This window comes from Channa argus, chromosome 18, assembly GCF_033026475.1.
Source record: "Channa argus isolate prfri chromosome 18, Channa argus male v1.0, whole genome shotgun sequence".
Taxonomy (NCBI): Eukaryota; Metazoa; Chordata; class Actinopteri; order Anabantiformes; family Channidae; genus Channa; species Channa argus.
Window position 1 is genome coordinate 17,123,861 of NC_090214.1, and position 27,718 is coordinate 17,151,578.

At 40.3% G+C, this 27,718-nt stretch overlaps 1 protein-coding gene across 3 annotated transcripts; it reads right to left on the reverse strand.

Moving 5' to 3' along the window:
- Positions 1-50: 50 nt before the first annotated feature.
- Positions 51-27,709, reverse strand: dpysl2b (dihydropyrimidinase like 2b). 3 transcript variants are annotated; one of them, XM_067484807.1, is made up of 15 exons: positions 27,695-27,709; positions 26,971-27,376; positions 14,090-14,178; positions 13,460-13,644; positions 12,394-12,558; positions 12,178-12,239; positions 10,118-10,198; positions 9,670-9,738; positions 8,519-8,639; positions 8,202-8,358; positions 7,956-8,097; positions 7,152-7,322; positions 4,913-5,092; positions 4,448-4,613; positions 51-3,722 (listed from the first exon to the last, which is right to left on the reverse strand). In XM_067484807.1, exons 2-15 carry the CDS (start codon positions 27,235-27,237, stop codon positions 3,631-3,633), a joined length of 1,947 nt encoding a protein of 648 aa, XP_067340908.1. In that variant the 5' UTR covers positions 27,238-27,376; positions 27,695-27,709; the 3' UTR covers positions 51-3,630. The 3 variants fall into 3 exon arrangements, with proteins under 3 accessions (XP_067340908.1, XP_067340907.1, XP_067340909.1); XM_067484806.1 differs by lacking the exon at positions 27,695-27,709 and having other exon boundaries at positions 26,971-27,638; XM_067484808.1 differs by lacking the exons at positions 26,971-27,376; positions 27,695-27,709 and adding an exon at positions 24,387-24,675.
- Between the last annotated feature and the right edge of the window lie 9 nt (positions 27,710-27,718).

Genomic DNA, 27,718 nt, shown 5'->3' on the forward strand with positions numbered 1-27,718 from the left:
CTGTTCCTATATTTCATGGCTTAAAAACAACAGAAAAAAAGAAACAAATATTTGATTATTTTATTTATTTTTTTATTCTTGTCCGTGTTGTTTTTATTACATTACCATCCATGGGATTAGACACCTTTTAATAGTGTAGCAAGCATCCCAGAAACCCCACAGCCACCAAGACAAATACCATCACACAGTTTCAATTTCACAAAAGGGAAAAGTGTTACAGGGGGGACAAATGGGTTCAGAAGGGAAAGAAGTGTTTGACAGCATTTACAACCTCAGAACAGAAGGAAGCTCCTTTCAGTCTGCAGCATGTTGCGTACATACATATCACTCATATATTATTAGCATAATATGGTATAGAAAAAGCATCCAAACTGACAGAGCATTAAAGGAGTATAAGTGTGTGTTTTAGTGTGTGTACGTGTAAACTAAGGAGGCATGGGACACAGCGAGGATGCCAGTGCTGACAGCTGGTTTTTAAAATCCAAGTCAGATCTCTAGGCATGGGAGCTGCATCACAGCAACAGCTGTTTGTTGTTTGGAGTGTTAAAATGTGTGTGTGTGTGCGTGTGCGTGAGTGCATGCGTGCGTGTGTGTGCATGTTACTACATTTAAGCAGCAGAAGAATGAGGATCCCACGCAACTCAGCATAGGATTATGTAGAAATGTTGCAACACAGTCACAACATAATTATAAAAGTGTGTGTGTATGTGTGTGTGTGTGTGTGTGTGTGCAAAGCTGTGCTAATAGCACCAGGGCAGGACGTGTTGCTAATGGCAACCTCCAATCTGACAAGCGTTGCCATGACAAACAAAAAAGCAGAACCCCGGGAGAGTGGAGGGGTCTGTCACCACGGCAACAGCCAAAAACAATGAAAGAGCTGGAGCAGGAGGGAGGGAAAGAAAAAGGAGAACGGAGGGAAGAAAACCACAGATAAAGACAAACTGAAAGAAATGAGCGATATGGAAATTACAAAAATACAACAAACACATTTTTACTCTCAGTAGAGCTATGGGTGCTGTCAAAGTTTATTAGTGTTTGAGGACTTCACCCCCACATCACCCATGTACCCTCCTGCCTAAAGTAACAGTAGTAGTGAGTAATATAGTGTCTGCAAAGAAAAAACCATAGACCACAGTGAATGACAGAAAGTCTAGTCACTGCTTCTGATTTATAGAAAGACAATTGTGTGATGTGTAGGTTGCCATGGAGATCTTATGGAATCTTGTCTCATCTTTGAATGCTACAGAGACACACTTTTGTTGCATCCCCCCACCCCCCACCCCTGCTTTGGATTCTTTAAATACATGTACCATTTGTAATGCAGACAGACTTTGCCTTCTATAGGCTTCCAGTTAGATCAGAGTGGAGGACGCCTGGAAAGTGGGGTTGAAAGCACAAAAATAGAAGTGGTGTAAGTTTCAATATCTACACTATGTGTCTACTGTATGTGGGACTGTGACTTAGGAATGAGCTGTGTAAAGACAGACCTTGATCTGTTCACACTGAAACACAGATTCACATGTAGAGTTTGTGTTGTTAGCAGGGCCAGAGGTCACATCCTCAGTGTTGGTTCAAAGTTTGGAAGGGTGCTTTAAAAAACGTGAAAAGATAAAAGCAATATGATTTCGAATTTTTTAACTCAAATGCACAAAATTTGGTGCAAATTGACCTGGTTTTTACTAGTGGGCGGTGTTTAGTTTGTGATGATTTATGCAATCAGATAAATTCAATCCAAAAATGTAAGCTTGGTTTAAAGCTTAGAATAATATCAATCTACATTTTTAATCATAAAAAAAACATTTTTATGTAGAATTATGTAGAATTAAAAAATGTACATACATTTTTTAATCCTACATAATTTTTTAATCTACACCAGCCCTGTGGTTATGTCCATGTCAGGTTGAGCTAGTCGCTCCATGTTGAGTCATGAGGAACAAAAAGGCTGCAGAAGGATGGTGGTAGCGGCCAAGACCTCGCTGCCATACGACGGCACACAGGAAATCAGTTACTTGGCTTAATAAAAACCAGATCGTAGGGAGGGAAAAGAGGATTGTTTAAAACAGTAAGGATTGCTGTTACAAGACCCTGCTGTGTGTGTCCCATCCCTCACACATCAACACTGCACACTAGTCAGAAATACATTAGCTCATGTCTACCTTCAAGCGTAAATCAATAGTGCTGAGCCTTTAGGCACCTAGATACAGAATCACACTAAAAAGCAGTTTGACAACAAGTTAAAAACTCTAAAACATTAGAACATTTCAAGATATCGAGCATTTTTCGTCTTTACAGGGGCTCTACCGGCAGAATAGGCCCTACGAAAGCACAAAATCTGGCACCTTTGAATCGGTTAATCTTGGCTATTTTACATCTTTTTTATCTTACATCCTTCACTTACCTCAATAATAATAACATAACAAGCCCCCCCCAAAAAATATCAAACTATCAGTACAACTTTTGCGGGTTCAGGCACATAAAGAGTTGAAAGGAAAGAGGGATTTGGATGAGTAAAAAACAGTCACATTTGGAGGAGGAGAAACATTCTCTATGTAAAAGCACTGGTTGGTGATGGATGGTTATCAGATGCTTCACCGGCTGTCAGTCACAAAATCTGGAGCTCTATGATTCGGAAAAATACAATGAGTAGTGAATGGCAGCTTCCCTGTACTCTGAGTGGACAAAGTTTAGAAGCAATAAGGCGAGGAAAAGTTGAGTTGGACATGGCAGCGAGTAAAACCTTACAAACATTAAATCTTTCCTTCAATTCTCCCACCTACCCATTGCTACACACTCACAGATGAGACATAAAGCTCTATTTACTACCTGCCAAAGCTCCCTCTTCTTCACGAGACTTTCCAGCCAACTCACACAAGCTCTAAGGCAGCTGCCAAATATGAAATTTGTTTTTTACTTCTGTACCTTAGCAAAGCCACAGGTGGGAAAACATAAGATGAGAGCCAGTGTAGTGGAAGTCTTTGACTCTAATAAATGATCGGAATTAGTTTTTCTAATGCAAAGTACATTCTTATGGCAAATTATCAATTGGATGTTGAGCGTGTGACGGATGGTGATGCACTGGATGCAACATTATACAAATCACATAGAGTCAACAGCTTGAAGGAAGTATTAGATTCTCATCAGCTGAATAAATTGTTAGACTGTTCAGTTTCAAGCTACCTACTGTTTGGCCTTTTGAATAACAAGATGTTAGCAATACTTGTTTTATAGCCATGCTCCATTATTTTCTTTTCTTCAATTGAGCCCTCTATTAAAACAATAGTTAACCAAAATATCAAAAGGATTCATGGTAGGGAAATAAGTATAATAAAAAAACATAAAACAATGCAGTCAAAATTGCTCAAATAAGAAGTGTTTTCATTTTTTCTCTTTTTTCATCATATGAGGCAGACCTTTTTTTTGTTTTTCATTTCTAGCTGTGTCCTGTATGGATCAGGTTTTAGGGAACAGGGGAGTGGGTACATGAAAAAGCAGCAGGGGAGGAGGCAAAAGATCGAGGCTGACCGACGGCCTGCCCTGGTGCGGCAAAAGGTTTCGTGACATGGTTTCTTGACCCCTCAGTCATCGCACCCTCAGATCTTTACTTCCTCCTCAGCAGCTGAGGCCACAGCTCTAACCCAGGCTGGTGATGTTGGCCCTGCCACCTGGAGGCGCTACAATGCGCTGGGTGTTCCGGCGAGGAACGTTGTCATCAACCTGAGCACCTGAGAATAGATGGCAAGTCAGCTGTTAAACGTTGTGTCTGCACAAAAGCAAGCTGTTATTTCAGTTTTTTTTCCCCATTTGAATTCTCTGTCTCACTGGGCCTGGCCAACAATCACAAAAAGGTCTGCAAAACCCTGGAGGGACTGATTATGACGGACTTTTCTATTCAGTCTGTAGGACTGAGAAAATATCAGATAAAAAGTAGCTCAGTGCTATTGTTGTAAAAACACTACAAATGTTCGTTTCAATGATCAGTTATTGCCGAAATTGAGCTCAGTATGAACAATTTTTTGAATGGCGAATGTCAGTATGTTAGTAGATTTCCAGCTGTGATCACACTACAAGGAAGTTCCCAGTTATTCAAAGTAAATGTGTGAGAACCACAGTCTAAATAAAGGTTTGTTATTTACTTGTTTCTTTTTAATTAATACATTATTTCCAGCCTGTAGTCTATCAGCTATGTATCTGCAACACTAAACCTTTTCCTATAGGCTTATTTGAGAAGATCTTCAACTCAATTTCACAACATTGAAAAAAAGCTCTAGCATGGCTTCAAACTGAGTGAAAAAAATAAAAGGTCTTTGGGAATTTGCTAGACTCTGGGTATAGGAAAAAGGGAAAATTCCACTTAAACCTCAACCATCCCATCAATCTGTCATCAAAACCGAGCAACACAAGAGTAATAACCATCAAAGAGTGATTCTGGACTAATGTCTCCACTAACCAGACAGGCTGAAGCCAGACTGGTGCAGGTTGCGGACGGGCTGGTTGGGCTGTTTGGCAGGTGAGGTCTTGGCAGAGGTGGCAGGAGTCATGGTTTTAGGGGTGACTGACACCTCGCAGACTGGGCCATCATAGAGTCCTCTGGGGACACCCCTCAGCTCAGCCAGCTGCAATTTGTGAAGCAGACACAAGGGTCAAAGGAGTGAAAACAAACAATGAAGAATACAACAAGCTGCACGCCTACCCCACCCCACCTACCCAGATTACAACACAAAACAATTATAGATCATGGTAATTAAAATTGGTGCACGTGTGAAGCAACATGTCAAATTGAATTTCCTCATGCAGGCTGTGGCCGTTCCACACTACACATTCCGATTTTTACCATCATTTAAAAAACAACCACAACCCGACTAATAAAACTCTTTACAACGTTGACACCAACAGATTAAAATCATAACTGTACCCTGCTGCGAGCCTTTATCCTCTTGTACACGTAGTCAGGGAAAGGTTTGCGGGCCACAAAGCGTCCAGAGCCCTCAGTGGCATGGAGGTTCCCTTCCTCCAAGACAATCTTGCCCTGGCTGATGACGACCAGAGGCCCGCCACGCAACTCCATGCCTTCAAAGATGTTGTACTCGACAGTCTGTAGAGAAGAGCAATGATGTCACAGTAACAGGACGGTTAATCCTAACCGAAAAAAACATTTGGTTAAGGCAACTTTGCTAATTTTTTACTTGCTTCCTATGGCTCCAGTTTGGAGAGAACATGTACAAGCATGCTATTAAATGTTTTTCTGCTTTCTCTATGTAATAATGTCTCTGTGCCTTTACCGGAAAAAAGTTTCCAGATGACGTCATCTGGAGGAGTTGATGTGATCTTGTTGCTCGCACTATAAAGGTTGTAGTTGTACAGAAATGTGCCAAATAACTTCAACTGAACAAAAAATTTACTCAAGATGTCATTTCAAAAATGTTTCAGCTAGAACCACAGATATCTTTTAAAGTATGGAAAGGTGGGGGAAGTTTAATACCATTCATGTAAATGCATTCGTACAACTAGAAGTTTCAGATACAAATGGGAAATTGGTGAAATTAGCCTTTAATCGGTTTTTGAAGATTTTGAAGATATAATGTTAATAATGCATTATAAGACTGTTCTGAATTTTCACATTGGTTACTTAATTCTATACAGTAAATAATTTTTTTCTTGGTTGGATTGGGGGCTCAGATAAGGTGTTGCCCCTACCACTATGTTTCCCTTTATTTTTGAAAAAACTGAGAATATTCTCCTTTAACCCAGTACGAAGGGTCACGATCTGGTTTGCTGATTGGTGATAATAGATAATAGATTACCTTTGGCTACAAATACTTCATAATTTTCAAATAGCTCTACTTGTTCTTTTTATAGATTTGAAGCAGGTTGAAGTTCTTGTCTGACAGTGAAAAGCCGTGTTTGTGTGTTGTTTTTTATAGCTGCTTGTGCCTCAAACACCAAAGTCAATATATGGTATCATCACAAAAATATCTTCAAAGCAGATATTTCTCTTCTCAAGTTGATTTTCCATTATCATAAGAATGATATAATCTCCCTGTAGCTCAGTCGTTATCTGGAAATGTTGCCGTTACAGTTCACAGATTTGTGAAAATCTCATTTAATCTCTATGTGAAATATTGCCAGAGTGATGTTGTGGTCACACATGATGTCACTGTGCAAAAATTGCCAAAATGTTTATGGATGAAAGTGCACTTGCAAAAGGAGCTTAACTGAGTTAAAAGTGTTCCCCTCAGGCTCCTAAAGCTAATAAAAAAAGCAAAGATAATCGTTCAGGGTAGAACAACTGATGTGGCACAGAGGCCTCAGTTCTCAGGCCAAAAGATGAAGAAGTAGTTAGAGTGGTTTATGTGTCTGTGTGTGTGTGTGTGTGCGTGTGTGTGTGTGGACACAGTGGGTGAAGAGGTTTCTGTGCGACCAATTTAAAATTGGTATGGTACGACTGCTCTCTCCTAAAAGCTACTGGAACTAAGGCTGAGGTCATGGCAATCTAGTGGATTCGGACAGCCTCAAATGAGATCACTGTTAGGCTGGGCTAACATGTGACACACACACACACACACGCACACACACACACAGAAATACACACAAATACTCCATCACTTTTTGAACAGGAGAAATAAAAAGAAACCAAAGAACATGACGCGATAAAATAAACAGATTCCAAGAACATACATAGCAATAGTCTCCCGTACACACACACACACACACACACACGGATAAACAGTGGTCTGCCTGGTAACAATCATAAATGATGTGTTCCAGTTTGGCAAATTTTAAGAATGACATCACTCCCTTGACAGTGTGTGAGGCCCACACCCTGTTCACGTAGATCATAAAAACCTCGTGCAACAAAACAGTGGACAAAAATATCTTTCAATATCAATTATTATAATTAACTATTAGCACATAAAAAAACATTTAGTGTTTTTCTATGAATACTAACATATATTTCGTGGTATTTTTAAAAAGAAAGTGAATATCACTCTTCTGACATTTCATTTGCGGTGGTTTTTCCTCCGTGACTTTCACATTTACACAAGATGTTTAAAAGTACATGGACACTGGGGTTCAAATACTTTTGTGCACTTTGTCATCTGAGTGCCCTTCAACAAAATTTTAAACGTGCACGTTCTGAGTGATAATCGTACCGAGTTGTGGTTCTTGGCGGAGATGATTTTAGTGATGTCTGGGTCCCACAGCACCAGATCAGCATCTGAACCCACAGCGATTCGACCCTTGCGGGGATACAGGTTAAAGATCTTGGCAGCGTTGGTGCTGGTCACAGACACAAACTGGTTTTCATCCATTTTGCCTGTTACCTACAATAAATAAGAATAGTACACGCATCTTATTATTTGGTCTTATGTTTACTTTGTTTCATGTTTTCAATACTAACATACTGCAATGATGTTTAAATGTGTCTGCTTTTAAAGATTTAGCCATAGTGTTTATACTGTAGCTTCTATCCCCTTAAAATCTCTTGATAAATATTAGCATTGCAAATTTGAGCAAATTAGCAAATTGATATTAGCATTCTGCTCAAATGTGAAGCACTGGGTTTTAAAAACATAAAATAGTAACCTACTGCTACAGCATCACTGGTATTGTAGTGATGTTACAGCACCACCAGGAGTTCCAGTGTTTTAAACACTGTTTTAGCCAATCTGAGACACAGTCATTCCATTCCATATGATGAAGTACTTTATTCTGTGAGGTATTTAATTCACTGGGTATACCAAAACTATTTTTTATAGTATTTTATGAAGATCGTTTATCGTTTTCATGATTTACAGAAAATGTTATATCTATCTATATATACATTTAGATAGATATTCAGATATCATGGTATAAGATTAAATACTGTGCTGTCATTTTGAAATCTGATTCTGATCTATTTCATTTATCTATTTTCAAAAATCACAGCTCATTTGAATACAAATAAATAAACATACCACGCATTTGTCCCAGATTATAGACATCCTCTCCTCGGTGCCATTGACGCCCTCAGGAATCAAACTGAAATCATCTTTGCCCACAGCCCTCTGGGCAGTGTTGAAAGGACAGTGTGCACTTCCTGTCACCTGCAGGTCACCACTGGAGGAAGAGCATAAATCACCCGGTGTTAATTCTAATTATAACATAATGTCATAATGACAGTCACTGAATGTCCACGATGAATATTTGACTCGTGCTCTTACCAGGAGAGAAGGGAGTTCAGATAGTCTGGTGTGGATGGGTCGGGGCTCAGGGGAGGGGAGGTGACGTAGGCAGCTGCTTTGGCCCAGTTCTTGCTCCAGTAGTGTGAACCATCTGTTCCCAGGCTCGCAGTGATTGGCTCTCCGTAGACCACAGTTCCTGAAAGTCCAGTCCCATTTTGACACCAAGTACTACACTTCCACACTATCACATGAATACCATGTGTACTGTGTGCTGCTTTCAGTGCTGTCTCTATCTCCTGTTTGCACTTTTTTTTACGCTTTTACGCTTTTTTTACACTACACAACATCAGTCTCACCCTTCTTCCTGGCCTGAGCAATGACATCAGCAGCACTCTTGCTCATCACCTTGGTTACATACAGAGGGCAGTTGGTCTGATTGGCAACAGTCACAGAGCGGTTTACTGCCTCCGCCTCCACCTGTAGGAGAGAGAAACAGAGGACAAACACAAGTCTGAGTCCCTTCCTTCTTTCTCACTAGAACTATGACATGTCAATAATACTAATGATTTCTATTTGAAAATCTGATTGTGGTGTTGGGGGGAGTATGTACTATACGAACATGAGTGTGGTGTTAATGTTCTCATTTAACTCTCAGTAAGAAACCAAAGTTAAATATTTCCCAACATATTAAACCACTTCTTCAAATGCGTTTCCATTATGTAATGTCCTTAAAGTCTGTTTTCCACACATTGCAAGAAGAAATAAGGTAAAACACTTAAGAGATCCTTGGCAACTTGTTTTGACAAATGGAACGGCAGGAAAAAGACAAACACTAACAAATTGTTCCGATCCAAGAGAACACTGTGGATTCTTCATCTGGTTTGTTTTTCGTCTTTTTTTTTTTTTAGTTTCCCCCCTTTTCCTGCATTTTTTCCAGATGCTATTAATCATCATACTATAAATCACAAAACATAATAGTTTCAACATCAGAATTTGATTCACCTGAAGAAACACTCCGTATTTTACCGTAACGTAGATAAATATTTAGGTCGGAGTTAAAAGCAGAAAGATTATTGAAGGACCAAAACTACTAACAGATCATGCTTTAAATTTCATTCCATGCCTTGTTTCAAATACTGAATGTTCATGTTCATGAGTGATTTATGTAAAGGATGTGATCTCATCCACAACAGCTGTGGGTCAGAGATATTAACATTAAGTATATGAACTTATGTCAGAGAAGAAAACTCAAGTGTTTGCCAAAGCTTTGAGACACCAACAGTCTACAGTACGCTACAGTAAATATAAAACCATTAAAAAAAGTAGCAGCAACAGCTGTGAAGGCTGTGAAGGAACATTATAGAAAGGAACTACTAAAGGAAGAACAGGGTTTTTGCAAATGCATATCAGACAGACTTAGCCATTGTATCACTTCCCAAATCAAACCAGATTTTCACCATAAAATAATCACACAGTCATAATCCACTGTGGTTAAACTCAGCCTAACCTCTTCAGGATGGCTCAAGACATGTCCTTCAGGTCCAGTGATCCCCTGCTCCAGGATCCTGCGCTGTTCCTAAATATACACACAAACACACACGCACAATGGAAATGTGAGATGTTAAGTAATGTGCAGGTGCACACATGTTCCTAATAAGCAGGCTTGGCAGTTAAACTCAAAGCCTGCATAAGACCTCCAGGACTATTCGTCTTTATATGTTTGCTCAGGACTAAACATTTCATTGTGACTGTAGAGAAAATGATAAGTCATGGCTTTAATGGGGTTTCAAAATTACAGTCTTTGTACACAACATACTGGTGTTGCCCAATGTCTCTTAAAACTTTATATTCTTAGGACTTTATATTCTATTTTGATGCTAATCTTAAGACATCCAGAAGAAAATCATGTCTTTTCATCTCCAGCTCCCTGCTCATTGAGGTGTGAAGCGTTGTACCTCTACTACAATATCTCCATTCTCAGCGTGCACCTGGGCGATGGCTCCAAGGTCCCGAATCACACTGAACACCTCGTACACCTGGAGCAAAGAGACACAAGTGAATACAACTGTTCTTACTGCCAGCAACAAGTTAGACGTAACAACGTGTGACTCAAGACTGGGCTTTGTTCTATGGTCACTAACTTGACTAGTAGGTTGCATTTGGAAATGTCAGATTACTTAGTTTTATTCATTAGAAAGCATGGAGCTGAAGAGTGTGTTCTCCCATCATGTATTTTTCTGGTTGCTACAGGAATATAGTATGTGTTTCCTTAAGTTGTAATTAAAGCTGTGTTTGACAAAACAGGATAAAAAAAACACTGAAATCATTTGCAAAAACCTTCCTTTATTAGTAGCTTAAGGAGTTTCAACATTATATTTCATGCACATTATGTCTGTGTTTTCACAAACATACATCATGGTAGAACAACTACAGATTGTAGTCGATTAAAAAATGTAAAGATTGTTGCAATTTAATGTGGGGATTTGGGGACATGCTGCTTTTCTCTTTCTCTTTCCAGGTCCTCAAGAACTATACTGTCCTGCTTGTTTTCCTGTGCTACATGTACCTATGGCTGATTACATAAATCAGAATCTGGGATATGCCATATGGATTGATAGAGCATTTAACGTGCAACTTTTTTATATACTTTTATTACTTTCATTTCAACACCTGAAATACAGCCCTTTCCAAGAAGAATTCGATCATGTCTTGCGCTGTTATATCACTATTCTGCCAAATGTTGTGCATCTAAGAGAACATTCAATAAGCTCAGTGAAATTGATTTTAATGCTGTTTTTATATTAGGCTACACCATTTTCTGATTTTAATTTATTGGTATGCAATTCTCTCATTTTTGTTCTAAACAGTTTCTGAGGGGGTTCGGCCTCATTCTTCATTATTTGGCCAGGCCTTTACGCAACTGATCATTTACTTTTTATATTTTTCTCAGTATCAATGTCAATAAATAGACACTCTAGTCACACTAAGACTTTGAAAGTATTCTCCATCTCCATTAGAGATGCAACCTTATTGAGTTTAAAACAAAAATATTGGTCCAAATTTTTACACTGTATGTGTTTTCCACTCTCTGATTGTGTAAGTAATAAGATGAGTTCATGGACGGGAGAAAAACTGACATCTCAATTGAGTCATCATCTCCAAACTGTCAAACATACAACAATAAAAAGCTATCAAAGTTTGACAGGAGAGGGAAAATGATCAACTCTGGCTGCACGGGCGTGTGAACATTCCTCACACAGGTGCAAAGATCAACACAGATCTGTTTCAAAGCAGCTTTCAAGTAGGATTAATTCATTTTAACCATGACTCAGAAAGACGCTTGGACGCAGATGTGGCTTTCATTATCTGTTCAGTCTCCCAAGAGAAACACACAGATGATCAGTACGCAGCAACGCGTCTCCAAGATAAACACACTCACATTGTAACTCTCACTGTATGGTGAGTACAAGAGCCAAAATCAAGACTGAGATACAGCTTATGTGATATTAAAATGTCAAAATTATTGTAGGCTACCAATCTCTGCAGTTTTAAAGTTAAGGCCACAAAACAACGGGTTGCCAGGAAAAACGTATATAAATTATAAATGAAAGCTTAAAAAGCTGACAAAAATATGTATAAATAGATTTTTGTTTAACCACTTTTACTAATCTGGCCAAGCTCAGTGTAATGAAGGGAGCAGTAAACAAATGTGATTTAGTTGTTACACTGACTAATCCAATAAATCCAAAAAATGCCAAACTCCCTCCACATTTTATCCAAATCAACTTTGTAGTATATTAATAGTAGATTTCTATTTGAGGCTGCAGCAGAATTTGGGTTTTTTTGGTGTTGTTTTCTATGCGACAAATAAAATACATCCTACTGTGGAGAGGTGCAGTCAAAGACACAGCATTTACCATTTTTCAAAATGCTGCAACGCACTGGGAAGAAAATGTATTACTGTCCATAGAGACAGACAAAGACATGATGAAACGAAGTGAAGAAGAGCCCCCACCTGGGAGTCAGTAAGCTGGAAAATGTCCTTATAAGTCAGGTAGACCAGGAAGGAGTTGACACCTAACAAACCAAACCAAATAAAAGATGTGAATTATTGAAGTGCTTAAACATGCAAACACATGTCTGTTGCAGCCAGATTGAAATGAGTTTTTTTATCAGCTTTAAATATGAGATTTTCCAAAAATGAAGACTGTGACATTGGGAGTGGTCATACCATGGTCCTTTACAAGCGTCTCCATCTCTTCCTGCATGCCCCTGTGCCACTCGGTGATGTCGACATGCAGCGAGTAGTCACAGCAGGACTTGCTGTCGGCCCATTCTTGCCACTGCTTGAAGGCCGAGATTAGGCTGACACCGGGCTCGGGAACGACATGGTCAACTGAATACACACAAGGTTGAACACAATGACTCTTTGACCTGATATCTGATATCCTCTGTGGATGTTGTGTCTAGAACTAAATGTGATAGTTCAAATCAGGCAGCCCAATATGTTCCACGTTTCTCTCAAGTGAGCAAGCACATTGATCCCCCTTGAAAATAACCAGATACATGACTCACGCCTCTGTACAAACCAGAGCTAGTGCTCAGAATACAAACTATCATCTGTTTATGGTTTCCACACCACAAAGACAAATTTACCTGGGCTCAAGATGTTACATTTGGAGGCGTTACTTGTCAGAGTTTTCACATGTATGACAGAACACAATGGCTCATCACAAGTCATCAGATCCCAGTCTTTATCTTCAGACTAGGCTAGTGCATTCTTGCTGCAGATGCATTTTATGAGAAATGTGCAGACTCTAAATCTAAGTTCTAAAATCACATTTCAAACTTCTCCTTTGTCACTTTCCATTTTTGGTGCAGTCATGCCTGTCCACTTGTGATTTGCACTCTACTGACATTCCAGTTCCCAGTTCCAGACCTGTCTGACTCTGAAGCAGTCAGTGTTTAGCCTGAGGCGACAACAACACACAGCAAGCCTAGGAGTGTTTGTTCTGAGGGAGATGAGAATGTAGCTGCTGAGTCAGAGGGAAGGCGAGAGGGACATTTGGAGAAGATGTTCTCATTAACTTTTTTCATGCTGAATCATCTGCATCATTCTTATCTTAAAAGCTGTGACTGAAAAGGAAAAATGTGAAGTGACTCTGTGTCACCAGAGTTTCTACAACACCTCCCCACCTTAAGATAACAAATGGAGCATATTACTATTTAATAAAAACATGTGAAGAATGTTGCAACTATAAGCCCTGACAGTAGAAGCTTTCTGGTCAGTGACTTACTGATCATAGTGGTGCCTCCAGCCAGTGCCGCCTTGGTGCCCTGATAGAAGTCATCCGCAGATGTCATACCTCGATCGGGCATCTGGAAACGTGTGTGCACATCAATGCCACCTGGCATCAACATGCGGCCGTGTGCATCAATAGTTTTCACCCCACCGGGAACAATGAGGTTTTCCCCAATTTGTCTAAAGAATTGAAAAAAATGTAAACAATAAGACAAAAAAAGACGTCAATTGATTATTGAACTGATTAAATCCTCCTCCAGATCACTTCATATGAAGGAGTGCAGATATTTAGACAGGAAACATGAAAGGCAGAGGTAGTTTAATACCGCTTATATACGTGTACTTGTCATAATAGACATTAGAATCAGTGCCGTTGCCCTTTAAGGAGCAGTGGTCCCTTGAGAAACATTCAAACAGGACAGTGATTTCTTCGGGTCTCCATCTAGAATCATGTCCTCATTTTAATGAATAAATTTATTTAGCTTTTTCTAGTTTTTGTTATAATTTATCATTTGATCAATCATCAAAAAAGATGTATAGCAATTAGTTAAAGGACAAATCAGCATAATAGGAGCTTTAATTGTATTTTTATGAAATTTTATTAAATAAACAGCAGTAAACTCACTTGATGACTCCATCCTCCATATAGATGTCAGCATAGAAGGACTGGTCATCGTTCACAATCTTTGCTCCTTTGATCAGCAGACGGTCACTCTGCAAAGCAATAAAGATGATCAGCACTTTTAAACACACTAAACACTAACACAAGTCAAACTGTGGAAACCTGACACTGCAGGCTGGTCTGGAATTTTATGGATACCTATAAAAATACGTTTATAGAGGTGAGCATCCGATTTGGCTTAGTTGGAGGCACGATTGCGTACATATGATGGAAGACATTTTGGGAAATGTCACATAAAAAGAATTGGCACTCGCAACCTCACATAAATACTCAGAACCTGTCGAATGAGCAGAGCAGCCTCTGCCTGGCCTCTTTTAGGATGGATTCTGACATGGAACACCTGGTTGTGCAGTTGAACCCATACTAGTTTTCCTCGGCTGCACACACAAAAGAACATACTCAAAAACCCATCACGCACAAACAGAAACACCATTAAAAATACACTCTTGATACTCAATACTCTAATAAAAGCATAGGGATAAAACAGGCAACGACAGAGATTTGTGATGTTTAGAGAAGAACCGTGTTTATGTGTGGATGATTTAGCAATGATTCGGTTTATGTGAGAAGGGAATTAGAGAAAGAAAAAAGAGGGATTGAAAAACTGGGCAGAGGACGGGGCAGGAGCTTAATAATAAAGAAAACAGATAAAGAAGAAACATGGAGTTGGATCTGAGGACAGCAGTTTGAAACAGAAGTGTGTAATCGAATACTCAGCTGCAGCATCCCCCTAAATCTGTAACTCAGCCCCTGGACTTCTAAAAATTACCTCACTTCCCTAAAATCGCTAAATAGGCAGAGTTCAGAGCCTTATTAATAACATCATTCTGAGAAGTCTGTCATATTTTGTTGAATTATTAATATTATTATTAATTTTTTTAAGGGATGCAAAAACGCAGGCTTACCGAGAGACGAATGATGTCAGGTTTGCTACAGGTACAGCTATTTTTACACCGATTTTTGGAGGAGATTAAACAAACAAATCACAGCGTGTTAATCAGTGAGCTGTGAGGGATCTTGTTAGCTTTGGAACTAGGCAGAATGTTTCCTCACTTCAAGTCCATTGCTAAGGGAATTTATCCAGCTGATAGCAGTACTTTCATACAGAGCACATAGACGTGAGTGCTGCAACTTATCAACCTTCTCAATTAAACATTTCCTTTATGCTGCATTACTCCTCTCCACCAGGAGAATAATTAGATCCATAAACGTAATCTACATGCTAGGGCTGTTGTCAGTGCACCTATATTTCATTGTATATTTAGAAAATGACATCATCTGGCAGCATATGTTGCTGCAAAGTGTGTAAATATTGTCCAGCGTTAATAATGCAATTAAAATAAGTTGCAAATCTATTTTTATTAACAATTTAACTACAACTGTCAGTAACTGCAGCCGTTTAGTAGAGGAGTTCTTTACAAAATCTAAATAACCATGATGTGTCACAAAATTAGGGGAATAACTCACTGGTACAACAATAAACACAGCAGCCCACCTCGCGACACACCCCTTCATCCTCTCCGTGTGTTTGAGCTGTCCCAGTAACAGACATGAGAAACGTCCAATCAGCGCAGACCTTGTGTAATCAATCATCCATGCCTGCTGTGCCATTTGTTTGTGTGTGTGTGTGTGTGTGTGTGTGTGTGTGTGTGTGTGTGTGTGTGTGTGTGTGTGTGTGTTTAGGAGTGGTGTCTACCCCTCCTTCCCTCAAGTCACCCCAAGTCTGTCCAAAAAGGGAGTGTCAGCTCTGGTCACAAGGACTCCAGCAATCCCTGCTAACAAAGGCTGCTCTGTTTGAGCCGCTGCCGTTAGCTGCTGCACAGCCAGCAGCACTGGCCCTGAGCACAATTGCTGCTCTGCAGGCTCTCAGTGAGGGCCCCACCCTACATGTGAACCAGCACAGATACAACTCTGCACTGCAGGACTCAGCTCATACAATTAGGGTTGTTTTTTTATTTCATTTTGCAGGATTTTATTTCAACACTCTGTCACAGAGGTAGAAATAAGTACTGCACAACCAGCAGCAGGTGGAATGTGTTTTCCCAGGACCCAGTGGAACCTCATGTCAAACATGCAGTGTTTGGTATATGTCATGTCCTCATACAATAAGCCACATGTTTTTACATGTTTTACTGTCGAACTGCTTCCAGCTTCTCAAATGTCTGGATTTGCTACAGTTCTCTGTTTTATGTCATTGTATATTTTAAGACTGTTGATCCAACAAAAGATGCAATATGAATACTTCACCCTGGTCTCAAGGAAATCATGAGGAGCAATGCAAAGGGATTCAGCTCTAAAAAAAAGAGAGGATTTCTGCTTGATTTGAGTTTAACCCAAAATTGGTTGTTGCTTCTTTGTATGGTGACTGTAAGTGACTTGAAAGGCGTTTTTAAATAAAATGTATTGTTATTATCATTATTATTTGCATTGATATCTATTGTAATATGATGACTCTTAATACCAGAAGGGCTGTGCAGAGTGTAGCACAGAGAAAGAGCAGAGAAATGCTGTATCAGGGCAGGGAGAGGGAGACCTGGGTGCAGCAGAGAGGACGGACTTCAAACATTAGGACTAGCATAAGTGAGCAATAGGACTTTTAATACAGTGTCGCCACAATTTAGTCTTGTACTTTATTAGAAGTTAAAAAGGATCAAAATACATTTGGAAAACTAAAATATGGCTATCTTTGTATTTCCATAAGTTCTTGTCTTGGGGGGTCTAAGGAGGTCTGATACTCACTTCTTTAACAAAAAACCCTCATGACTTGTGGTCCAGACTTGTGCTATTGCCAAGAATTTAATATGGGAAATGGGAAAGTTCTACTTTAATTCTTTGAAGATTAAATTATAGATTTGTCCCATGATGAAAATGAATATGAAAAAGGTCATAATATGCGTTTTTGAAACAAACGCAGTATACTCGATGTACTGTATGATCCAGTGCTTATACTTTTGCCGGATGTTAACAGTACATTAATTCTTGTTAATATAGAGGAGGCAGTGAAATAAATCTGGGTCTAATAAAGTGCATCCTATCTTACGTTGTCTCTTTGTTTCTACTACTGCTGTACAGTAACCAGACAAACACATTAATGACACAATAGCTCATATCCTCTTTTATCTTCTCAGACTTCTTTAAGTTCATATGCTGGCAGCAACACAAGCCTTTACTGAAGAAAGGAAGACAGAAGCACACACACACACTGCAGCCGCTCTGGAAAATGCTTTGCAGTTGTCATCTGAAAGGTGTGGCTTCACTCTGACAGCACTGATGGAATTAATGCAAATAGATCATGTGGTAATCTTCGATCTATGCAGAGCAGACTGTGCTGGTGGAGCGACTGGCCTCGCTCCAACCCACTGCTGGCCTTCGTTCATCCCAACAACTGCTCTGAAATATGCCGTTACATCATGAGCCTCATCATGAGTGTCATTATCACATTACGTGCTGGAGTTCGCCAAGTGACTTGAGTCCACATTCGTATTTTTACACCGACTCGTGTGAGCCAAGAATAAGAGACAAATTTATGTTTGCAGAATAATTATTGGTGTCATCAGGCAGATCCTTTTGCAAGATCCCTCTATATAGGTGCTTCTAGTCATGAACATGAGGAGCTTGAGCTGCAGAACACTAAAGAATTAGCAGAACCACGGCGCTACTTCCTTTGGATGCTCGGTATAATCATTAACTGTTTGGAACCTCCCAAGGGCTGGAGAGTGTCTGTGCTGGATCAGTGCCAAACTTGACAATGACCCTTCCTTCATGGGAAACTTCCTACAGCCTCACAAACAGGATGTGGATGAAGCTCAGTAGGGCAACTGTTGCTATAAAATTTTGTTTTGGTTGCAGAAAACCAAATGTAAACACGTGTATATGTCACAGCAGCATCTAGTAAGAAGCAGAATGATGGGTCTTTCTTAAACTTCGAAAAGTGGGGATGCCGATCGTGTGGGAGACAGCATGACTAACAAAATACAGATTAGGGTGTTTAATTTAGACAAATGAATTTAGTCACATTTTATCACATTACAACCACAAATGTAAATGTATTTTATTGAGATTTTAAATGACAGACCAACACAAAGTGGTACATAATTGTGAAGTGAAAGTAAAATAGTTTTACAAATAAATATCTAAAAAAGTGTGGCATGCATTTTTCTTTACTTTTTTCTTTAATTCTATACTTTGTAGAACCACCTTTTACTGCCATCTTTTGGGGTATGTATCTACCAGTTTTGCAGATCTAGAGAGTGAAATGTTTGCCCATTCTTCTTTGCAAAATAGCTCAGGTTCAGTCAGATTGGACAGAGAGCAGCTGTGAACAGCAATTTTCATGTCTTGCCACAGATTCTCTGTTGGATTTCGGTCGGAACTCTGTCTGGGTCATTCTAACACATGAAAATGCTTTGATCTAAACGATTCCAATGTAGCTCTGGCTGCATGTTTAGGGTTGTTGACCTGCTGGAAGTCTTCTGCAGACTCTAACTGGTTTTCTTCTAAGATCGTCCTGTATTTGGCTCCATCCATCTTCCCATCAACTCTGACCAGCTTCCCTGTCCCTGCTGAAGAAAAGCGTCCCCACAACATGATGCTGGAGTGTTCGGTTACAGCCACTCATAGCGTTTTGCATTTAGGCCAAAAAGTTCCATTTTGGTCTCTTCGGACCAAAGCACCTTCTTCCATCCATTTGCTGTGTCCCCCACATGGCTTGTGAGGACTTGCTGTGTCTTTCTTTCAACAATGGCTTTTTTCTTGCCACTAATAGTTTTCCTGTGGAGAGATTCTCACACCTGAGCTGTGGATCTCCTCCAGAGTTTCCATGGGACTCTTGGCTGCTTCTCTGATTGATGCTCTCCTTGCCCGTCCTGTCAGTTAAGGTGGACGGCCATGTTTTGGCAGGTTTGCAGTTGTGCCAAACATTTTCCATTTTCAGATGATAAATTGTACAGTGCTTTTTTATCGTCTAACCCTGCTTTAAACTTCTCCACAACTTCATCCCTGACCTGTCTGGTGTGTTTCTTGGACTTCATGATGCTGTTTGTTCACTAATGTTCTCTAACAAACCCCTGAGGGCTTCACAGAACAGCTGTTTTTATACTATATTAAATTCAATATTATATTAAATTACACACTGATGGGCTCTCTTTACTAATTATTTTTAGAAAGAATTCGGAAAAATAATTATTATTTTCCTTTTGCTTCACAATTATGTCCCACTTTGTGTTGGACTATCACATAAAATCCCAATAAAATGAATATGCATTTGTGCTTCTAACGTGACAAAATGAGAAACGTTCAAGAGGTATGAATACTTTTACAAAGCACTGTAGCTACTTTTGATACTAATTGCATGGGTGATAGAACCTGAGTCACCAAAAAACAGTGCTACTGAGTAATATTGGGCTGTTGTTTGGTGCTGGATAGGTAGCACATGGTGGGTTTCTCAGAGCTTTCTGGCACAAAACCGCTGTCTGTTGTGTTTAAACACAACACTGATGAGAGCAGTGAGACTGAACCGAAACAGTAATGTTGTGGGCTCTAAAACCAAAAAGTGACAGACCCCTGCCCCTGAATACATAAACACATGACCCACTGTTAATGCGAAAACTATGACTGAAAACCTATTTATAAGTGTAATGTCCATGCTAAAGACCTGGCATTATTATTCCTCTAATACAGTGATTTCAATTCATGGTGTGACTCTTGCAAACTAGCAGGTAATAGCTAAAAGACTGCACAGAAGAAAAGTTCCATCAGATCAGGACAACGTGAGTTTGGGCACTAAGAAAACTTCTGCCAGTCTCAGACGTAACCTGGCAACACGGTGTTGTGTTGCCCAAATGGAAAGTATCCTGGGAACATTTGTGAAGTCAGGTGGAGAACGCTGCCAGGTCAGACATTCAGCACTACGATTTATGTGCGTCCCGGATTATTCAAAACCCAGCCTGCTACCTCTGTACGTGTCCAGACAGCTGCTGTAAAAACACATGTTCACAAGATAGTTTTAAAAAGACCAATCTTTTAAATCACTGGCAAAACAGAACTTTCACAGCCTCCCAGAGGGATAATATGTAAATGAATAGCTTGGATGAAAAGATAAAACACGAGCAGGATGCAAAAAAATACATCAAAACAGTGATTGTTTGGTGTATGTTCATGAAGCTGATACCGGGAGCTTCTCGTATTGATTCACATTAGCAGAGAAACCCACAGCTGCAGGAGCTACAGTATTAGAATGGAAACCTACTGAAATTTTTCCTTTTTAATCAGAAATCTCACCAGCATCATCAATTCTCTCTTTATCAATGAATATTCTTAGTATTCGATGTATAATAAATTCTACTACATTTTCAAACTCTCTCTTTGACTATAATACCCTAAATATTCTCTGTTAGTTTTTAATATTCCTCTAAATGTGATTAATTTAACTTAAGCTATATTTGCAATAAACATTGAACTTTAACTCTCTTGACTTCTCTTTTTTCTCTAAACACTGTCCTTGCCTACAACAAATATCTCTGTGTCTTGAATCTTTAGTTATAACAAAAAAAAAAAAAAAACCAGAGTAACTAAGAAAATTCAATTTAACTTTTAAAAATGTTTTTAAAATTTGTCTCAGACTTATCGTCCTGCAGTTTATAGGACACAGTTCAACCAGAGCTGATCTTTGTTCAGGTGCTGATTATGGAAAAAGTTCACCTTGCCTACACACAGACAGACCCACACATACACGCACATTTCTTCTGTCTCTGGCTTTATGAATGGGAGAATACGAAATGATAATGAATACAAATTGAGGCAGAGTCGGTGGGTGGGTGAGTTGGACCCCAGAGTGCTGCGTGTGGGATGTGTGAGCAGACAGCAGCCTGAACAGCTGTGCACTGTGAGATAACAGCATGAACAGTCTGATGCCACCTAAGCAGCAGCTAAACATACACATGCTGAGCTGCCACTGGGGAAAACTACAGTACTGTACTACAGGTATACTAACAGGCCGCCTAGTGATCTCTCATCCTATGAGGATTGTAGTCACAGACACTGTAATCCAGGACAGTCTTTTTATAGCCTCTGTCTATTTTTACCTTTTTCAACATTACTTTGCTACAACAGAGTTTTTGTTCTTGTTTTAATTTTACTTCCAGTGGTATTTATATCCCTCACTGTGCTCTAATACACAGATACAAATAATACGAATAACCTGCTCATGCTTGAGGCAAAAATAACTTAATGCTAAAATCTTGAGCCAGTCAGTTAAATAGATGGTGGAGAGAAAGAGACAATAATAATTACTAATTATTTTGTAATTATTTAGGTTATTATTCAAGGGGGCAGAGGTTCACATCCTGCTCTTCCCGACCACATGTCGAAGTGACCCTGAGCAAGACACTGAGGGCGGTGAAGGTCCCAAGCCCTGTAGGGTCGCATCAGGAAGGGCATCCGATGTAAAAGAAACTGAATGCAGAATCAACGTGAGGACTAATGATTCACTGTGGTGAACCTGAATTTACGGGGTAAAAAGAAAAACTAAATAAAAAAATGTAGGATGCTATTCACGCAAGAAAATGTATTTGGTTTGAGCTTCTCAGATTTAAGTTTTTGTATGTCATCTGATGAATGTTAGTCTTCATATTATTGGTTTTATTAGACCATTGGGCGAAAAACACTGATATGTTCCATTTAGAATCAAATTACACAGAAAACAACAGCACAGTTTAAAAGCTTGAAGTAGAGATTTTTTGGCTTCATCTACTCAACAAATATATTAAATGAAAACTCAGTGATCGGCATAATTGATTATTAATTAATAGTCGTAGCAACACATTTATACATTAAAAAACAACTCTGCGGAACATTCATTAATCATTAATGGTTCAGTGTTCACTCCTGTCACAAACCTTTGAACTCTGCTCTGATTTAGCTCTATGAATCAGGAATATTGGGAACTGCGGTGAGTCACAGAGAAGCTTCAATCGCATTTGGTGAACTTGTGAGGGTTCATTCATATTTGATGAGAGCTGCTTTAAGTACATCCCTGCCTGTGCAGCTGACCTGACTCCATCTGGCCGAGACAGTATGGACATCAGTTCTCCACCCCTGAACGCCTGATAAATAGGCAAAGAGCAGAACGGATTAATTCTGCATAGGATTTCACCTAAAGTTTGGTTTTGGTTGCTCGATAAAGAGAAACGTTGAACACACAGAGTTCTTCTGTTGGAGCCTTTCCTGTTTAACTTGAGTCAACTTCAACTCATTTCCTGTTTGCCTTCTGTTTGGTTTAATAAGCTCCTCACACTGACTCCTGCTTTGTAACGTAGCTCACAGAGCACTTGAAGTCAAGATGTTAAGACCCAGAACCAACTGAATGTTCATGAAATTACTCAAACACATTCTCTTTATTCACCTACAGACTCATGCACACACATGCATCAATCGACTCCCAGAAGAATGACTCAGTTTTAGAGAATTATGTCTCTGACCCGCTTTTCATTCGTGGCTCTGTTCAAGAATAGGCAGTCTATCCATTTAGGTCTGACTTAATCACTGTTGGGACTACAACTCCTACTAATCCTCTGATCTCTCCACCAACTGGCAACTACATCTCTCCTGGGAGTTCAAGAGGGAAATGATTCACCAAAAGACACAGTGATATCAACACAGTCCAGAATATGTTTCAAATTATTATGTGACTTGATGTAACTGCTGTCAATAAGTCTCTATTATTCAACTTATGTCAGTCAACTTTTGACCAATGAAGACCGTTTTTGCTTTAATATGTATTTTTTGTATTCACTGGGATTATATTAGGTTTAGAATTATCTCTACATATCTCCTGCTTCAAATCTGCCTTCCTTCCAGGAAGTTGGATCAATCAAACAGCTTATTTGACAGGGTCACAGTTGGTGTGTGTATGTGTGTGAGATAACAAAGATGCAAACATGCAGCTCCCCAACCCAAGAACAAGCTGAGATCTTGCAGGTATATTCATCTTAACCACTGGGCTGCAGGAGACTTTGCTCAGATTTAGAAGATGTGTGTATCAGCTCCTTCATGAGCCTGGTTTACAGTCTACATGATGTCAAAGACAAGGCCTGTGCTACTCTGGCTATGTCGAACAGAGGATAAAGAGGAATGCACCATCCAACTCGGATCAGGCCTGTGTTCTCATGGCTTCTATGTAATGACATTTGAAAGTGAAGATCAAAGGAGCTCACTTAAATGTTAACATCAGTCAGGCATTGAGCATTTGAGCCTCTGGGCAGGAGGCAAATTCCCCTTGTTATCTGTAAAAAGCAGTAATTCATTCTGCATCTGTGCTGATAAATAAATCACATAAACATTTGAGATATTTGTTCAACGCCATTTTTGACATTTAGATGCAGTTATTTCACTTCACCGACATCACGGTGGGTAGACAGTGACCTCTTCTTCCTGATCAGCTCTCCCTATATGCATCTTCCCCTCATTACACAGCTGCAAGAGAAACATGGAAGGAAATTGGAGCCACTGTCCCCTCCCTTTCCCTGGCTCCCCTCCCTTCCCCTCCCTATTCTCTACTTTCCATTGAGCCTCCATCCCCTCTGCTGCGCTTTGAATCCAGGGAACTAATCTGCCCCCACAGTGACACGGTGAATGTGTCCTCGCATTTCTCCTCAACTCTAAAAAAAGCTATTTTAAAAAAAATCAAAGGTTGTTTTTCTCAAGGGAAAGGACAGCCTGACCACACACACAACCGGGTATTGAGGGTTACAGCGGATGCGGGAAAGCAAATGCCCCACCAGTTGGTGTGCAGTGATACCCTGCCACCAGACACACCGCCTAACAAAGACCACCGGCGAGAAATCTCAACTGCTCTGCATACCAGGGACAAAGAATAGCAGGCTGAGAGTAAACCTGCAACAGAATCAAATGTCCTAAAGTCATACATTTCTCTGGAGACGAGTATTTGTCGCAAAGATGCTGCAAACTGCACATTTTCGGCTTCGGCACACAATCGGGGGCCTCGTAGATATATCGACCCTAACGTGAATTCAGTCCGCCTGAAGCAGATTGCACAATAACACATTTTTGCATCTGCAAAATGCATTTAACACACCGACTCGTGGGATTAGACCGTCCAGCTCACGTTTGTCGTGGAGCAGCGCAGCGGCGCAGGGAACATGCCGCCCCGGTGACATCCTGCATCCACACCCGCAGGCCCACACGACCCTGCACCGGAAAAATAAAACACCCCAACACTCACTGTGATGCGGGGAATGTTCTTCTTGCCCTGATATCCAGACATCTTTGGGTCACCGGTGATTCGTCTTGGGCTTAGCACCGTTATCAATGCAACGGGATGTGCGGATTACTGCCGGTTGAAAGGAAGACGATGATGAAGAAGAAGCCGGTATGGCCACAGTTTATCCTCGGGAGGCCACAAATGTAAAGAATCAAAGTATGTCTCGCGTCCTGGCAGCCTCCCGGTCTCCGCCGATGCACCACACCTTTCCTTCCCAGACGGAGTCAGACAAGAGGAGAGGGAGGGAGGGACCACTCTCGAGCCTCTTCCCCATAAAAGAACCCCACAGAGCATGCGCAGAGCCTCGCCCGGCTCCATTGACAGGAAAGATCCACTAATGCCATCAATTGCTCTCCTTGGATTAGTGAAGAGGCAGAGAGCGCACCGGCTGAACAAGTGAAGAAAGACCCAGCAGCCATCTTAACTCTGGTCACTTTATCTGAATTTGATGAAAGAGTGTAAAAAGCAGAGCAGTGCGTAAAGTGAGATGTGTTCATAATCCGGTCCTGTTAGTGGGGATTTACACAAGCAACAAAAAGCGATAGTTCTACAGTGGATCCACGGTGGCTCAATCAGATGCTGCTGCTGTGAAAAGATATCTAAAAAACCTGAAGGACAACTTTAGGGGGAATTTAATTGGATATCATAATGCAACAGAGTAGTCAGCAATAAATGAGAAACTGCGGTGATATGTTGTTCTTCGTTCATTTAAACCTAAATTATGTATTTTCCTTTTACTTGTGTGAACAGCCAGCAGACCTGTTTGTTTGACAGTAAGAAAACAGAAAATGTTTTTAATATTTCACCAAAGTGCAGTAACAGTACAAAAGTATTACCATCATGCAGCAGAAGTGTAAGTGCTCATTGTGAACCATATTCTCCTTAAGAAGAATGTGAATCAGTTTATTATATTGTAATATCTAGTGTTCTGGCTTTGTAGGAAGCTTGTGAATTCCTTTTCATGGATAATTAAAATCTTATCTTGACTTTTAATAGTTATGGATATATTTTTTAAAAGTGGGTTCTGGGCAGACAGGTTTTCTATTAGGATCCCAGATTGAAAAACGGTTACAAATGGGCCAACATTTTGTTGTTGTTGATGTTTTGTTTGTTTTAAGATTTTTGGGTTATTTTGTCCATTTTTGCGCATATTTTTTATGCCTTTGAGGTCATTTTGTGGCCTTTAACTGACTTTCGAACAGGAAATATTATTAACCGCATACGGGTCTGCAGCCCAAGGCTCCCCTGACCACTAGGGCCCTGGACCTGAGCTTGGCAGGTCGCATTCAATAATTAATCCATGACGATCATACATATATTGTACATAATCATCATCATCATAATAATAATGTCATTTCTAATTTATTTGTAGCTCATTTAATTAACCTGAATCTACAAAGTACCTAAATCCAGTTAATGAAGTCAATACACTGGAGCAAACAACACACAATTTGCATCCAAAATGAAGGCAAAGAATAGAAAATTAAAATAATTAATCAGGCAATTCAGAATGCACTTTTTTCCACTGCAGTCTGCGAATGTAAATTTTTTTATTAGGAAGCATGGTCTCAAGATGTCAGTTAGCTTTTAAACACCCACCGTTGAATTGTTTCTTTTTCTTATTGATATGCAGTTAATTCCATATGTGTATTCTTAGACCAGAGAAGAGCACTACTACACATGTAAGTCTTTAATAGGTGGTAGGAGTAAGAGAGTCCAAAGCAGATTGTGTGGCTAACGCTTCCAATCAATGTGTAACATGACACTAGGGCTCAACACCACTATTCAAAGCTTTTAACAACATCCCAAGTGCTTAAATATTAAGTAAAGGAAACACTGATACTGCCATGGTTCACCAGCCAGCTGTAAAACCTGGATAATGGCTGGAAAGGTTTTCCTGCAAGTCATGTAAGTCAGTGCTGCCACGTCTTGTCCATTAGCTCCCCACCCTCAGTTCTGCTGGACAATAATGCTGTAGCTATGCATTACATCATGTATCCATCGTATGGAGTGTGTTCCCATGTGTGTGCCTCATTTCTAACCCGACAGGGGTGGATGATTCTCACCTTTGTTGCAGATTTTTCTCATCAAGACCTATCACCACAGGGTTTCGCAGGCATTAACTATTACGACCACTGGTGCTTTTAAACGATTGAGGGACACACATGCAGTACACAGCCAAGCATACTGTGCAACACAAAGAGGAACAATCAACATACAAGCTTTAACTAACTAACAGGAGCCACTCCCTCTGGCAGCACTGCATGGTGGGCACTTCAGCTACTCTGTTACAGCACAGTGCTTTCTGGGAAACGTAGTCAAACTAAGATGTCAGGTATACCCTGGCTGTCAGCTTAAACAAACTTGGCTGAGAGGTAGAGGCTGTAATTGGAACGGTTTGGATGAAAATGGCGCAGGCTCGTGCAAAGATCTAAATGTTGACTGATGACAGAAATTAGAGATGAACATAGAGACGCAGAGAAAGAAATAAAATACACAGGTGCAAAGGCAAACACAACACCCATGCAAGGCACAAGAAAATTACCCTTTTGTCATCCAGATTCTGCAGAGCTTCCTTGCCCGTGCTCTCCCTTATCTCCACCTTCCTCGGCTGAGAGATGTCGGTCTGCCGGTCAATGACTCGCCCGTCACTCCTGCCCCTGCACGCCGAGAGCGCATCAAAGTCCAGCGTCTTGCTGTCCGAGGAGCCCTCCACCGGGCAGAACATGCCACAGAATTTCTGCCTGGGCCTGGCGGGGCTGTCAGAGCCCATGTTCTTGAAGAAGGCTGGGACTTCCCCGGCGGTCGACATGCCTACAGCAGGCGGGGTTGCTGTGAGGTGTTTTGGAGTGTAGCTGCACAGATGCTCAGTGTCTCAGCGTCTTAGGTTTTTTTTTCCTAGGCTCCGGGCAGCCACCGCCTTTGCCGGTCTGCAAGCGCAGGTGGTCGCACTGTGACAAAAGCGCAAAATAAATAAATAAATAATCTGTACGACTAATGTTGCGTGAAAACACTCCCACAACAGAGTGACAGATGCACCATAAATCTCCGTAATATTATTTGATATTATGGAGAGATATGACAAAAATCTTCGGCTGGTTTCCTCAGTGTTGGATCAGCAAACAGTTCGGAATTGCTTACTCATGAGTCTGAATTAGCTCCCAGCCTTCAGCCAGTTCTAGATCTGCACACTACAACGAGAATCTGGGTTTGTCAGAATAACGATCCCGTAGTCTATGGGAGGAGGATATTTCCCGATGAAGGATTACCTGAAGCCTGTGTGAACCAGTCCA

Coding starts and splice junctions, on each gene's coding strand:
- dpysl2b (XM_067484807.1), bottom strand. CDS start 27,237: ATGTCGACCGCCGGGGAAGTCCCAGCCTTCTTCAAGAACATGGGCTCT. Junction 7,323..7,955: donor TAATCTGGGACAAATGCGTG/GTATGTTTATTT, acceptor TATTTATTGTAG/GTAACAGGCAAAATGGATGA. Junction 4,614..4,912: donor GGATAAAGGCTCGCAGCAGG/GTACAGTTATGA, acceptor CACAAATTGCAG/CTGGCTGAGCTGAGGGGTGT.